Consider the following 16,020-nt stretch of genomic DNA (forward strand, 5'->3'; position numbering starts at 1 on the left):
CTACGCCGAGGCCAGGAACAGGCGTTGGACGGTTGTGAGACGCCGGGCCTGTGGAAAGTTTCGTCGAGCTGCTCGTCGGTGGAAGTCAGCGTTCGGGGCCTCTTCCTGTAGTTCCAACGCGTCCCTTTCACACCCGCTAATTAGAGCGACGGTTCTTATTAATAATTCGGGGGAGCGAACGCGGCTTCCTCGCCGGCTCGCTCCTTGCTTCTCCTGCCTCTGGGGGGCCCTAATTACCGAGCTGACGTCCGACCACGAAAGCAGGGACGACACATTGACGTATCGTCTTTACCCCGCCGCAGGCCGGAGCTCCGCAGACCTGGGGCTTACACTTTGCTCCACAAACTTCCCGACGCGCCGCCAGATGTGGAAGTAATTAGAAGCCTGCGCAGGCTCTGGGTGTTGTTTTAGAAGCGGCGGAGCTCCTCACCCTCAGATGGTGCTTGAAAGGGGAAGACAGATCAATGTCAGTGTCAGGAAGCGCCCGCCGCCAGAGGCAAAGGGGCTTTGTCTGTACCGTTAAAATATCTCATAACCCACTGAATTAATTTGAATCAAACGTTCGGGGAGTAACGACTGGCATTCCTTCAGGGATGTAGACGACGCCAGCCGTTTCTTTTTGCTCACCTAAGAAGCGATTTGGCCGCCTACCGCGCGGCGATTTGAGGGGCATCTCCCTACGAGCCACTTGCCCGACAAACACGTTCTCAACATCCGCTCAGCTCCAATCTGGTGAACCTGCAGGCACGCGGAGGGCGCTGCTAAAGCGATCAGCCTTGTCGGGGAGCAGCGAAGGCTGCGGCTGACGTCTGAAACCTCCATTGTGAGCGCGATTATGTAAGTCGCAGTTCTTGCTATTACTGGGACTTGACAGTAATCAAAATAGCGTCCTCCCACAGCACAGCCGCAGCCGAGGCTCCTTTGAAGGCTGTGCCCTACTTTGTACTGTCTCTTCTCATGTTCTTGATTTCAGTTCGGAACGGGCCGAGAAAGGCAGCGATAACCCCTCGTGACCGGGCCAAACGCAGCGCGCCCATTCAGGGTTCTCTCTCCAGGGGGTCAGAGGACAAGATGACTCTTAAATCAAAATTAAACGCAGCGTTTTTTTGTTTTTTTTTCCCTGTCTTTTCTTACTTCTTTCCCCTTTTTTGTTCCATTCTGACACAACGGTTCTGGAAATTGCGATCTGGGGTGATTTATATATATATTTTTTTGCGGCAAATTAAAATGATCAACAGCGTGCGGCTTTGATTATAGTTTTGACACCGTTGCTGCAGTAATTATATAGCATCTGCTTTATTTCAAAGTCCAGCCAGCTTCTGTAAACTTCTACTGATTACCATCAAATGAACGGAGTGGATGTGCAAACATTCATTTATTCGTCCATTTTTTTTTTTTTTTGTACCTGCTTGACCTTGGGAAGATGGCGCTTTTTTCTAGTTGTCAGTCTGTTGCAGCCTGGACAAGCTGCTTGTCCATCACAGGGCCACAAAACCTCGGCCTCCCACACACCCAGGGCCAATTTAAAAATGCCAAATAATCGAACAATCACGCCTTTGGATCGTGGAAGGAAGCCGAAGATGAGAAAACGCCAACTCCACGCAGAGCGGCCTTCCTGCTCATAGTTCCAACCAGCTTTACCACCATGCAGCTGAACTAAATGTAAATAAAGCAAAACAATACACTCTATAACCTCAGAGCAAAAAAAAGGGTAACTGATGTGTGGCAAAGCCTGAGCTAATAAAAAGGTTTGCAGGTAAAGTCTTCCGCTCCAAATCTTGACATAATAGCGTATGAGAGAACGAAGCAACCATTGTGGCAAAAGCATTTCTGCTCTCGTCCCGTTTAAAAAAAAAGCCAACTTTAAGTTTCTAATGGATACCAGAGTCTTTGAGGAGTCTGGAGATGTCTCGTAAAGACCCATGATTGTTATCCAGCTTGATTTGGACTCATTTTTTGACCCTCCTGGTTTGAAAACTGAAACTAAGTGCTACCTTGAAACCGCTAGCTTAGAAATGCAGAAGCTAACATTAGCCGTTTGCTAAATCAAGTCTCAATCTGAAAGTCTTATTAGCTGTAGCTACTGAGTTGTTTACTACTTTACTGTAAGACTTATTTTAAATATAGCTGCATGGAATTCAAGAAAAGTGGCTTAATGAACTTTTATTTATGAGGTTTTTGGTATAAAGCTAATGACATGTAGCTAAACAGGCTACAATGCTATTTAGCTACACTAGCTAGTAGCTAGCAAACAAGTTACAGTAATTAGTTTTTCTAGCTAGCTGTATCATAACATTTTTACTAAATTCAGTCTAAATTTGTCTATTGTTTAATTTCTTTTTATTTATTTTGTTATTGATAACATTACTAATACTCTAGCACTGTCATGTATGGGATTTGAAATTGGATTTGGCTAATATTTTCTTTATTTGTCAATAAAAAAATAAAATAAATCTCAGAACTGTGCAAATCTCTACAATGAACAAATAAATGAGACACCAAAACCGTCCACAGATGAACCTATAAAGACAAAGTACAAAAAGCACTCAGGCAACAGGGATGACTGCACGCCACGGTCATCGCCGACATGTTTTTCGACTCATTTTGACAGTAAATTGTAAACGCAGGTGCATTAACGAGGTGCGTGTTCCACCTTCAGGAGGTTTTTTCGGTGCGTGCTCTTCAGAAAAAACAGGTGCAGAGGTGCCTGCTTGAGATACAAAGTGTGAATCAGGCCTGTTGGGGATTTTTATTCTTTTACTCAGTTGACAGGAAGTGGAACTGACGGCTCGTTAACGTCATTAATCCCACCTGTGTCTTCTTGCTGCTGCTGCAGGAGAGAATACCTGCTGTGAGGAAGGTCCAGCAGGTCTGTAATCCCACCCTCACCTCCACAGATTTCATTTAACCTAGTTTAAAACAGCTTCTTGTTCCTGCTTTTACTTTGCCTGTAGAGAAAAAGGACGACTTCATGCTTCACCTCGAGCTCAAACCTCATGTAAGCTGACACACACACTGACGTAAACCTGTGTTTCAAACGTCTGAAGCTTCATGAACTAAAAGCTTCCTCGTGTGTCTTGCAGCTCCTCCAGACCCTGAACAGGAAATATATGGAGGGTAAAAAAAGAAAAGATGGCTGCTGGCAAGAGAAAGCACAACAACAGACAAGTATCCAGGTAGTAGTCGGGTTCTGACTCTCTCTCTCACACACACACACACAAAACTTAATATTGCAAATATAAAAGTTGTGAGATCATTTTAATTTTAAAAAGCTCATATTTCTTTGATCAGCTTCATATATTAAACTCGCTCTGACAAACGGGAGCTGTTAGTTTGTCGCCTGGAGTCTGAGTTTTTTTTCACAGGGCTGTGCCAAACAAAAAAAAAAAAAAATAAAAAAGGGTAAATCAATAATTATATAATCAGCTTTAAATATCGATTACGGTAAACAAGAAAGTGTCAAATGGAACAGAATATAAACGGTGATGGAACAATCTTGCTTCATCTGGACTAAAAGCAAAAATATAATTTATTTCTATGCATTGATTGGAAACGGACCGTTTGGAGAGCTTGATTTAAAAAATAAAAAAAGAGAGAGAAGGGAGGGACTGTCACGTCTGTGTTTGAGTCTGAATGTGGCTTTTTAAAAAAAATTCAGTTAGAGCTGGGGAAAACATTTTTAATGATCAACTGGTTTTAAAAGACTCTTTATCATTCTGACAGAGCTGGGGTGTTTTGACTCTTAATTGAATTGAACAATACTCCATTAATCATCCTGAAAGTGTCAGACTACAGAAACAAGCTGGAATGGAAATAATCATTTTTCTGATGAAGGTAAGGTACTGTTGGTGTACGCGGCTCCTCCGTGTGACCAAAACAACCCACCCTGAAACCCTCTACTTTACTTTGTAATCAGATTACTGAAGCGTTTTGTAGTTTCTCTTCAGTTTTTCTCGTATTTTAGGAGCTGGAAGTTATCAACTTTCAGCACATCTGAGCAGATATTTCCTTAAATGTTTAAATGATTTATTTTTATCTTGAACTAACTGCCTAGTCTGTGTGCCATGAGCCTAAAACTGTGCTTTATTCAGCATCATATTCAATAGGAAATGCATACTTAAGTGTGACTCAGTCTCCCTACTTCATGCATACGCCCACACACACTTTATAGACACGTTTAGACCTTTATACCCTTTCAGTAATGTCTAAAGCAGCAGATTCTAATTTCCCCCCTTTTCCTAGGGATCAACTAGTGGCCCCCGGGCCTTATCTGGCTCATGTGAAGCATTAAAATCTTAAATTATGCACAGTCTGATGCACAGGAATCGATGAAACCAAACCTTGATTACTCGCTGACATGGTCAACTGAGAGGAAGTTGTAAACGGTGCAGAAAAGATGAGTTTTTAGGGAAACTTTGGCCAGATTTCGGCGGTCGTCTTTGTGTGTTTTGATGTGAGGATGTGGATGTTCTCTCGAGTCGGTGGTGTGGTAATATTACAGCATTTCTGTTGGAATGTGTGGACAGTTTATAGTTGTTTATAGAACATGATGGGACATATTATTCCCACAGGTCCTCGTCGTGTGCTGATGTCCCTGACTGGGTTTAAACATCTAAAACTTGAAATCTTAAAAGTAAATTTCCTTTCAGACGTCTTCTCCACCACCCCGGAATGCCGACTCCGTCCCGCTCCGTGTGTGAGAACTGACCAAACACCAAACTGGTGAGTCCGGCCATGACACGCTGCAGCAGTGCATGCTAGGCTAATCTAATCATTATTAGCATTAATGAGCTGAACAGAGATCAGCCGTGTTGTAAAGTTAGTTTTCTGTGAGGTTGTTGCAATCAGAGCAGATGTGCTCCACAGATGTTTGTCTGATATAGCTGCCCCTCAACTGAAAGCAAAACCTTCCCGCCTTTTAAGAACGCTCTGATTTTTGTGCTTTTGTTCAGGCATTGATGTTTTAAATCGCTTATTTCTGTTAACTTTTATTTCACATGATCTTATTTAACATTTGCCTGCCTAAGTTTCTTTCCACCCCTTCATATATAAATGTTTAAACCTTAATTTACAACCTAAAACTTTTCATTCAAAAAGGAGAGAGAGAGAAAAAAAGAAGATAATTGTCATTTATGTCCGACAGTAGAAACTGAAATAAACCGGAGCCGGCAGAGTTGATGGAAACTTGGTTGATCAATCACTGAGACAACTCTAGTTGGCCCTGAGCAAATCTGTGTAGTATATAATATATTATAATAAATGAGCCATTAAGTCCACAAAAAAAGAACCGAAAAGAACAAAACATCTCCTCCAAATGTTGCAAAATGTTCCAAAGAAGATATCCACTTGAGTCTGCCGGGTTTCATGTCCTTTCAGCTCATAAAACAGAGACTCTCCTCTGCCACATGTGGAACACGGCCTTATTGGGTGGGGGAGAAAAGGAAAATGGAGACTAAAAATCCACCTCTGAGTTGTTTGTATGCATGGACTCTGCAGGAGTGTGACTCCGGGTTCAGAAAGCAATTATTCAAATCGCAGCCTCTGTAACTGGCAGGGGGAAGCGTGTCGACGACGAGGCAAGGAAGCATCGGCGAGAGCCGTAATAAAATATCCCCCGCCGTGTCGCCGGTTTATTTGTCATTGCAGTTTAGAGATAAAGTCTGTTGTCCTTGAGACGATCAGTCGTGTGTGTGTGTTAGCTGGCTCTGAACCAAGTTGTTGATCGGGGATAAATAAGAGGTTCTGTCTTTTTTTTTTTTTCCTTTCCACCAGGATCAGAGTAAACGCTCTCCGTGCTGTTGTTTTTCTGATCAAAGATGACTGAGCCCTGACTGCTTATGAGCAGAGCTCGGCATAGTTTTCCAGGACGGCTAAATCGTGAATTAGTCACATAGATGGATTAATTGACTAACCTCCCCCCCCTTCCCCTCCTCTCCTTTCTTCCACTCGCGCTCTCAGAAATATTAATCCACGCTGCAGAGTGGCGCTGTAAGAAATGCGCTTGCTCGAGTTGATTAATCGTCTGCTCATTCTGTAAACAACCCGCTGAAAACCTACCCAGTTCCTCCTCCTGCCGAGCTCGACTGTCTGAGGTATGAGATGTGAAAAAAAAAAATCATTTTTCACTTATTTTCTTCTGAAGGCCTCGCGTTAAAAATTCACCGGGCATCGCGTGGACAGGGGGGTCATCTCAGGACGTGGCCTTCATCTCTGTTAGACGTTAGGCCAGCTGTCCGCCTGGGTGTGAGGACTGAAGGTGGTTTCTGTCAGCTTTTATTGGCTTTTATTCGATATACCCATAATGCTTCTGCTCATCTGCGTGTGTTCGAGATGGCCACTGCAGCCCGTCATCATTAGCCAAAACAAAACTCTGTTAATCTGACAGATATCGAGCTCAGATTTGTGGTAGTAGCTGAGAGTCATCTAACACATCTCCTGAGACTTCACAGTATCACATGAAGGTACAAGGTTTGTCTGTAACTCCTGTCTCTTAAGTCTGACATGTTCCTTCCAGGTGTGTTAGACCTTCACTTCCTGTAAGCGTCTGCTCCACAAGGAAGACGGATTTGAACCAGCGAAACACTTAACTTGTTGTTTTTTTTAAGCTGCCACATGTTGTTGGAGCTGTAGCTCAGACAAAGGATCGCTCAAGCGCCAGCATTTGAGGAACTGCTTCAGTGTGTGCCCTTCACGCCACCCGAATTAGTGATTTTAAAATATTGTCTCGACGCCTCGTTCGGCAAGAACTGCTGGACGGCAACCGAAGGCTCCTGATCGAACATGAAACGAACATTTTTCTCAATCCAGCTGTTCCGTCTTCAGGTTTTAGTCCTCTGGTGTTGGATTAAACGTTTCCTGAGTCTTTTTTTTTTTTTAAATCCCTCTTTCCTCGCTTTGTATTTTAAAGGTCTGCTCTGCTGGCGGACGTGCGCTCCTCGCCGTTTGTACTTAACAGGTCTCGTTCCAAGCTGTCTTGGTGTTGGAGAAAAATGTTCCGAGCGGGGAGGGATGGTGTCTTGTGCAAAACAAACAGATGGGATGTCAGTTCGACCTACTTCTTCATCTGGACTTCTCGGAGTTGAAAAGAATAACCGTGGAGGGAGAGTGGAGCTGCACGGTGCCTATAGCGCGTGACTGAAAGCACCTACATTTGCCGTTTTCTTCACTAAATTTGCATGTTTGTTTGGTTTTGTTCCTTTTAGTATTTGGCCTTTTTAAGTGCAAGCCTGCCGTTCCATTCTCCCACCCTCACCCAGTTCTTTAAAATTTATTAAGCTGTCTGACAAACGTAACCTCAGGGTTTAAATGTAGATGACAAACAAAATCTACTTCTGAAAACTGATGCACTCAGATATCCCTGCATGGCTCCAGGACTCCAGTCCAGCTCCTCTGCGAGTGGCTTTTGTTTAAAGCCAGTGGTCCCTGCGACACCTGAAGCTCCATCGTTTCAGTAACAGCTTTACGCTTCAAACCCTAAAAATCAGATAAACTGGCTGTATTCCTGCCGAGGTTACATTCTGAATGTGAATGCAAACTCGGTGCCCACACTTTGACAGGAAGTCAACGGTGTGATCTGGGGAGTGACTCATCTGACAGCAGCTATAAACTGGAATGCAGGTACATCAGTGAATTAGAATATCGCTGAAAAGCTCATTTATTTTCAGTAATTCAGTTCAACATTCAGGCTCACCGGAGTGTTTGTTTCTGTTGATTTTCATCATGGCTCACAGCTTAAGAAAACCTAACTTTCAGTTTCTCAGAAGCTTTGAATATTACATAAATCCAATAAAATTTGATCTTTAATGCGAACATGCTGGCCTACTGTCCACGTCCTGTACAATATCTGCCCTCTGTACTTCGGTCGGGGCTCCCTTTGCATCGAGCCGGCGCAGCACAATCTGGTGTTCTGGAAGCCCCGGGGCTGTCGGCAGCCTTCAGCTCGTCGCCATCGTTGAGTCCGGTGTCTTTCATCTTCCTCTTGACAAAAACCCAACAGATTCCCTCTGAGGTTTGGCTGCAGCGCGGTGAAACCTCATGCTCATTAAAGCAGGTATCGGTGCTTCTGGTACTGTGTGCAGGTGCCAGGTTCTGCTGGGAAAATGAAATCAGAGTCTCTGTAAAGCTTGTCAGCAGAGAGAAGCAGGAAGGACTCTGCAGCCTGTGGACCAACAGCAGCAGAAGTCATGGCTCTCCAAACTGCCACCAGCTGTGGAAACTTGACTCTGGACTTCAAGAAGCTCGGACTCTGTGCCTCTCCGCTCTTCCTCCAGACTCTGGGACCTTCATTTCCAAATGAAATGCAAAGTTTACTTTTATCTAGAAAGATAACTTTAAAGCATGGAGCAACAGTCCAGGCCCCTTTTTGTCATCAGACACTTCTGACATCTCTGGTTCAGGAGGGAAGGACCGAAGAAATGGAACAGCTGTAGTCCACGTCCCCTGTCTGCTGCTGAGGCTCTGACTCCAGCTGCAGACCACATCTTAATTTGAATTTTCTGAGAAACTAAATTTGGAGTTTCATGAGCTGTAAGCTGTAATCATCAAAATGAACAGAAATAAATGGTTGAAATGCATCAGTATTAAAATCTGTAACTTTTTTTGTTGATTTACTGAAATAAATGAACTTTTTGGTGACATTCTAATTTATTGCGATGATTAAAAATATCTTTACGTGCCATGTGTCTGAAAACAGTCATTTTACTTTGTTAAAGCTCCACAGACAAATTGTATTTATGATTTTTTTTACTTAAAACAAAAAGTGCAACTGAATAAGTCAAACAGTATAAAGCTTATTTTCTTTAACGTTTTCCTACATATTTAGCAAAGTTACTCCCTGGCAACATTTTTCTTTTTCTTTCCATGCATGCAACAAAACACCAAAGTATGTTGCAAGCTCCTGAAACAATTGCCTTATTTTAGGCTTACATGCAGCAGGAGACTTAAAAGACAGTCAGCATATCAGCGGAGACCGGACCTCTTCAGCACCAGGGACAGCTCCAAGACCCCCACGGCCTCTGTGAGCTGTCCTTGGTGCTGCAGTTCAAACCAAACGTTTTCTCTGAAGGCTCGAGCTGACAATGGGAGGAGAGGAAATACTATCCTGGTAATTATGAGTACTATTTTTATTTTTTGACTGGTGGTTGGGTGTCCTGCGTGGACACGGATGCGTGAGGATGCACGCAGCTCCAGGAGCAGTTGCAGCAGGTACAGAGCTGCACAGGGAGTCAAATCCCCGCAGCCGCCCGTGGGAACAATCTCATCCCGAGGATCAACATTTCTAATGAGGGACTGAAAATATAGCTCAACAACCAACCCTTTTCTTTGATGTGACTGTTTTGACTCCATGCTGCGCAGCGCATTTGATCCCGTGTTCAGCATGAACCTCCATATCTTTCTTCTAACTGGCCCGTTTTAAATGTATATGCTCCATAAAGCCCACTAAATCACCCTTTTGGCCGTCAAGCCGTTGAGTCTGCCCTGCATAAGCCGCCGCAGCCTTTCCACCACGCTGTTTGCCTCCCCTCCCCTCCCTGCTCTTCTCCCTCCCTCCCACCCTCTCCTCTCCTCTCCTCCTCCACACTCAGTGCTCCCTCTTGCGCGCTCGGTGCGCAGCAGCAGCCTCAGCCTCAGCGCTCCTCTGACGCACTCGGAGATGAGCATCCCAGTCCCGCAGGCTGTCAGGACAGACGCTCCCGACCGACCTCCCTCACAAGCTTTCAACTTCAGCTCTTTTCGTCTGTTTCGTTTTTCTTTTTCGCATTTTTCTCCCGTTTCTTCTTGATTTGTTGTTTTATTTTTTATTTCTCCCCCCTCCCCGCACGCACACACACACACACACACACCAACTGAGCTCTGCGCTCGGCAGTGATGCTCACGTCTCTTGGTTAAGGATTTACTCCGGAGGAAAGAACTGTCAGCGAGAGTGATTCATATCTATCTGCGCTTTTTACGCGGTTCTGTTTCCCTTCCTGATTCTGGGGAGGGGGGCATCATTCAGAACCCCTTGTGACAAGTGCTTCAAATTAAAGGTGAGGAGGAGGAGGAGGGGGGAGCCGTTTTGGCAGGAGCTGGTTTAGATGACGGACACCGACAGGCTGGAGATCTCCATCTGCAACGCGACTTCCTGAGAGCTTGGAATATTCTCTCTGAGGTGTTTCTGCTCCACAGCAGAAATCTTGTGCCAGTTTGCGGTCAGAATCCACACAGGCAGCGTGCCCACTGCAGGGGCTGCTGCGCCTTTTTCTTTCTTTTTTTTTTTTTTCTTCCCTGCTCTAACCTCAGATTTCCTCCAGACGTGGGCTCTAAGCATCCTGGACGAGCCCGGACCGGCGATGCCCGGGCAGTGAGCGCTCGGTGGTGGTGGTAGGAGGGCAGGGAGGGAGGAGGAGGAGGAGGGAGGGTGGGATTGATTCGGTCACCCTGCTCGGCAGCAGCATGGCTCCAGCCCGGAGGGAGCGCGGCGGCCGGGAGATGCTCCTGCTGCTCTGCGCGCTGCTCTTCCAGCCCGCGCCGGCGAAGGTGTGCAACGACCGCACCAAGCACGGACAGGACAACAGCTGGTTCACCAGGGACGGGGAGAACTTGCCCATCATGGTGCTGATGCCCATGAACGAGTCGGCCCAGATGAGCAGCATCAGCCAGGGGATCGAGCCGGCGGTCCAGCTGGCCATCCAGCACATACGGGAGTCCAGGAAGTACCCCTTCTCCCTCATCACCAAGATCTACGACACCGAGGTAAACATATGGTGGCGACTGTGTGTGTGTGTGTCTGTGCGTGTGTGCGCGCGCACAGCCCCGCAGCGCGCTGCCCAGGGTCCCTCCGAGCAGACAGGGTGCTCGTGGCTCCTCTTTGCGCCAAAGTGAACTCCTCTCAGGTTTGCACGCATTCCGTCCAATGTCGCAGCGCACTTCTAGGCTCCGCGTCAGCCCGTTCTCTGATCCCACAGCACCGATTTTTATGGAATTTATTTCTGTTTTCACAAATATCACAACCCCAAGGTGCCCTTCAGCGCGTCTGTACCCAAACTAATTAAAACACCACACCGTGCCTGTATTTTTATTTATTTATTTATTTATTTTTTGCAAACGTCTCTTTAAAGCCAGGCTTTTCAGTCACGAATCAGTGCCTCCTCCCGGACACTGAAGTCTCTCCTCTCGTGGAGCCTGAAGATGGCGGTAATTGGATGCGCGAGCTCTCTCCTCCAAACCCGGGCACTCTTAAACGGAGAATGATGTCGCTGCATTCAGGCTTCACGTTATGATTAATTTAACAGCCTCAATTGAAATCCTCTTCCAAGTTTAGTCACTGTTAACCCTTTGCGAGCCTCCCCCTCCTCCATGAGCACAGGAGCAAAATGTGTTATGGTTTCTGAGCCACAGAGCTCAGTCTGAAGGTGGTTTGTGTGTTGGACCACTTATTCTGCTGCTTTGTGGAGAACATTTAGTCAAATTTATTTTAGAGCACAGTTAAAAGCAAGCTCTGACCAAAGTGCTGTGCATGTAAAACTCATTCAATCATAGGAATAAAAAGGGTTTAGCTCTGCTGTGTACAGCATGTTTTACAATATTGGCTTATTTTTCACCCTAGCCATTCAATTCCACGTGTGTGACATAAACCAAGTAATGAGTGAAACATCAATACAAAGGGCCAGATAAGTAAAGAAAAAGGACAATTCAAACTAAAGCAGCTTTAAAACTCAGTAGTTCTGAGTTTCATCCAAACATCTCCAACCTTTTTCTTTTCTCTTTGTCTGATACAGTCTGGTGACACTGTTTTCCGTGCATTTATTTTAGCATTCATAATGGAAAAGTAAATTTCCTTTCGTGGCTACGAGTCAGGTTTTATGATGGATAGCAGATTTTTGTGCCACATCTGCTCTACGGTTACATTTTAAACCAACAGAAGCATTCAGGGGGCCTTTTGGGAGTCTGGATTTCTTTTCAAAGGTGCATTGCAGTTCAGAAAACTACAACTTAAAACGCATCTAACTAGTGGCACTTTCTTTGCACAGAAACCTGTAAGTTTCCCGAACATACCAGGGGTTCCGCCTGCACACAGGCGTGTCTGTGTGACAGGCGGCGCACGGCGTCCTGTTGGCCCCGGGGTAAGCCCTCAGACGCAAGCGTGCTCTGGAACCATGGGATTATTACGCTGTTATGAGAGTTGGGATTTTTGTCCTCCCCCACCCCTCACACCCTCCCCCTCCCGGGAGAGAAAGATGAGCTGGAAGCAGGAGGTCAGTGGGCCATCCTCACATCCTCTTGCTGGGAACGCTCCGGTTCTAATGCTGCCAATCAGCGCCGCTCATCAGACTGCTGTTATCTGAGGACGCCGCGGTGAAACACGAGCCTCTGCTGGGTTTGCGAAGCCGACCTCCTCGCATTTCGCAGCAGTTTTGCGTGGAGAATTGCTGAAAAAAGGGATCTTTGTTCAAGGGGAGGAAAAAACATTGTACATGTTGCACTGAAGACCATGTTTTCTGCTGTGAGGAATGAATTATTTTTCTGTAAATTCTGACAAGGAGCCCATCTGTAACATTTTTTAGGCTCGTGGTTGTGCTGGTATGGGGTTACTGAGCAGTAAAAAGCAAAAACTTGTTTTATTGCAAGTTAAAGAGCTTATTGAGTGTTTACAAAAATAATTAAAGGACTAACATTCCTTCAAGGAATGCATATCGCCCTCCACCTCTCATGACTGATTTGCATCCTATGATTGAAACGAGTTGGAGTCGTTTTGGTCCAACTTTGAAATGTCACACTTAGTTTGTTATGGATGACTCTCAGCTACTATCACACCATTTGTTAGCTCAGTTTCTGTAAAAACTGACTGATTCATATCCTTTTTTTTTGTTTCAGTTGGCTGTGGTGGCCATGTTGAATTTCATTGAAGCCGAAAGTTAAGATGTAGAGGCTCGTTAAGGGATATACTGTCATTACTTTCAGGAGACATTTTGCTAACGCTACAAAACAAAAACATCATCACCTTTTGATTTTGGCAATGTGTAATATGACAGAAGTCAACTTGACAGGGGAGAGAAGATCTTTGTCTGCATACGACAGGTCAGCTGCTGCAGTTGTTTTTTTAATTATTTAATTTATTTATTGTCATCAGTGCTGCTGACATGTTTCTGCCAGGTCAGGGAGGCTAGTGACGCCATTAACAGTTTCCCATTTAGACTTTCATTAGACGTCCACTGCTTTCTAATCTTTGACGCACACGTGATTGAAAGTCCTATAAGCTGCACGTTTCCACATACGACGTGCTTATGTCTGGAAACGATGCATGCATGAGTGCATTCGCCGCGGCCAGCAGCAGGCCGAGTGTGTGCCTGCGTGACGTTTGTACGCGTGTGTGCGAGCCCCGGGATTTAGCCGGGCAGATGTAAGTAATCAGTCCCTGAGCGGAGGCTCTTTATCCCTTTATCCCCCGTCAGTGGAGCCATCGGTAGACCGAGCAGGCCCGGTCCAGTCCCCCCCACCTCCACTGGTGGTGCACAACTGGGTGGCGGTGCTGATGATGGGACTGGAGAGGCGCTCTGGGGCTGTTAACGCAGCTACAGGTCCGAGAGCTGAGGTCAGTTAGTGTGAGGTGAGGAGGAAGGAGGAGCAGATGTCCCGACAAGGTGTGGAGCCGGTCCGATCAAACCAGCGCTTCCTGATGGGTGTTCAAATCATGCATGCACCCTTAGACTCCTAGCACCGCCGACAATACATCTTTGCTTTAAAACCAGAGCGTTTGAGGTGGAAAAGAAGCAGGAAGGATTATAACAACCGGGAGGCTTAACAGTGATGCACAGGCTGGTCTTCTGTTGCAACTTGTGATGTGTGAGTGTTGGCTTTAGTGTAGCCAAGGACTGATACTGTAACTCTACAGGCTTAGAGGATCAAAGCTTTGGACAGGAAACCCTGGAAGAAGATGGAAGGGAGACTTTGGACAGTGCTAGGCTAGGCTATGCTAGTTTACCAGATTAAGAAATGAGTGACAGCACTCTTTTGGCTCCTTTCAGAGCAAATAATTAACCGGTCTGAGTAGGTTTTTTTTGAATGCATCTTCAACTAAAAAGTCATATTCCTCAAAAAGTGTCATCGACTCACGCTGAATTTACAGCATTTCTCTATAAATAAAGTCACGCTTGTGCAGCTGCGTGACAGAACGACATGATTTCTCTATTGAGGAAAGACTTGTTATGAAACTGAAGCACAAGGACTGTTTAGGAATATTGTGATGCATTTGATAAAAGCAACATTAAAGTCTCAGGGGGGGGGGGGAAATCCACAAAGCTTTCTTTTGAAATAGAAGTTCACAAACACACTCATTAAGGTTGTCTGTTTCCGAAAAAAAAAACCTCTTTCAAAACAAACAGGAGCTAACAGTGACATTACAATAAAAGCGAACACTTTGAAGTCTGTTCGGTTTTTAAAAGGAGGAGAATCAACCTGGTGCCACAGTCTGTTCAGGGTGACGCCGTTTCCTCCATTTTGCATTAATGAAGTGAACGAGTGAGGAGGAGCGCAGTTCGCCAACACCCGCCGTCCAACTGGAATCACATACTTTAGATTTGACTCTGTGATGGAAGGAAAAAGTTGATTTTTGCCTCATCCGAATAGTTTTATAAATCGGAATTAAACATGACAGGCTTTCTTCGCTGATCCAATTACCTTTTGGTCGTCTTGTTTGTGATTATTCTAATCTCATGTGAGACAACAAGCAAATTAGTCTTTCCTCTTTGCAACTTCACTCCTGAGATCACTTTAACAAGAGTTTTTTTTCTTCTTCTTCTGTTCTGTGGAGGAAATTGTACTTTCAGAGGAAGTTATTAAAGGGACTGATGCAGCTGCGGAGTTTGGAGGGTGGATTGGGTCATAAAAATATCCTTTGGTTTCCACGCAACCTGGACTTTAAGTAAGAATTCGACAAAAACGACTCTGATTAATGAAGCGAAATGGTGGGGAAAATGTTTTAATCTAAAAGAAAATAATAAATATGTAAGAATGGTGTGTGGATATCTATTCAGCCCCCACAAAAACTCAGCTAAACTGTGTCCTCACCAGTTAAAGCAGCTCGTCTCTTCAGTAACGTTTCCATGAAGTCTGAACATCAAACACTGGAGGTTTTTTGTTTTTTTTTTCATTCTTCGTTACTAAACTTCTCCAGCTCCTTCAGGTTGGATGCTGATTATATCCATCAGTCTTTAAATCAAACCGCAGCTGCTCAGTTGGATTGAGGTCTGAGGTTTGAGTCATTCTAGGACATTTACCTGTTTTTTGTTTTTCTCTATATTTTTTTTCCATCTATCTATTAAATCTGATCAGTTTGATATAAAACATCCCCACACCATGATGCTGCCACCACCGTGCTTCACTGTAGAGATGGTGTTCTCGGTATAATGAGGCGGTAGATTAGCGTCAGACGTGGTGTTTTCTTTGATCTAGAAGTTAGTTTGGTCTCATCTGACCACAGCACCTTCTTCCACACGTTTGGGGAAGAAATTCCAAACCATCTTTCTTTCTTTATTCGGTAATTTTCCTGCCTCTCTCTTATGAAGCCCGGCTCTGTGCAGCTGATGGTGGACAGATACTCCCACCTCGGCTCCATCAGGAGCATCTTTGATCTCCTGGATGCTGGTCTACACTAGATTCTCAGTCGTTCAGGACACGGCATATCCCCACCAAACAAGCAAACAAAATTAGACAAAACAGGACTTTATTCTGTAGCTGAAGACGTTTCGCCTCCTCACCCACTCACCCAAGGAGCTTCCTCAGTTCAGAACTGGAGAAAGTGAAATTCTAAATATTAAACTTTATGAGATGCAGTTTCAGATGTAAGGAGAAACGTCTTCAACTACAGAAAACAGGATGTTTCTGGTTTATTGTTCTACTGTCCGGTCTGAGTTTTAGTGGATGATCCTCTCTTGGCAGGTTTGCTGTGGCATCATATTTTCATTTCCTATTAATGGAATAATGGATTAGATTATACAGAGCGATAGATCTATCAGCCCTGATCTGTACTCCACAACCTCC

At 45.0% G+C, this 16,020-nt stretch overlaps 1 protein-coding gene across 3 annotated transcripts in view; it reads left to right on the forward strand.

The window, feature by feature from the left end:
- The first annotated feature begins 2,780 nt into the window (after nt 1–2,780).
- Nucleotides 2,781–16,020, forward strand: part of gabbr2 (gamma-aminobutyric acid (GABA) B receptor, 2) — a 198,531-nt gene continuing 185,291 nt past the window's right edge. Inside the window, exons 1-4 of one of the 3 annotated variants that reach the window (XM_025007703.2) lie at nt 2,781–2,869; nt 2,955–2,998; nt 3,084–3,176; nt 4,650–4,722. Coding sequence is in view for 1 of the 3 variants with exons in the window: in XM_017426373.3 (XP_017281862.1) it covers nt 10,435–10,734 (300 nt within the window). In the remaining 2 variants the exon portion in view is untranslated. The other 2 variants (XM_025007704.1, XM_017426373.3) reach the window with 2 other exon arrangements.

Source organism: Kryptolebias marmoratus, linkage group LG5 (assembly GCF_001649575.2).
Source record: "Kryptolebias marmoratus isolate JLee-2015 linkage group LG5, ASM164957v2, whole genome shotgun sequence".
In the NCBI taxonomy this organism is placed as follows: domain Eukaryota; kingdom Metazoa; phylum Chordata; class Actinopteri; order Cyprinodontiformes; family Rivulidae; genus Kryptolebias; species Kryptolebias marmoratus.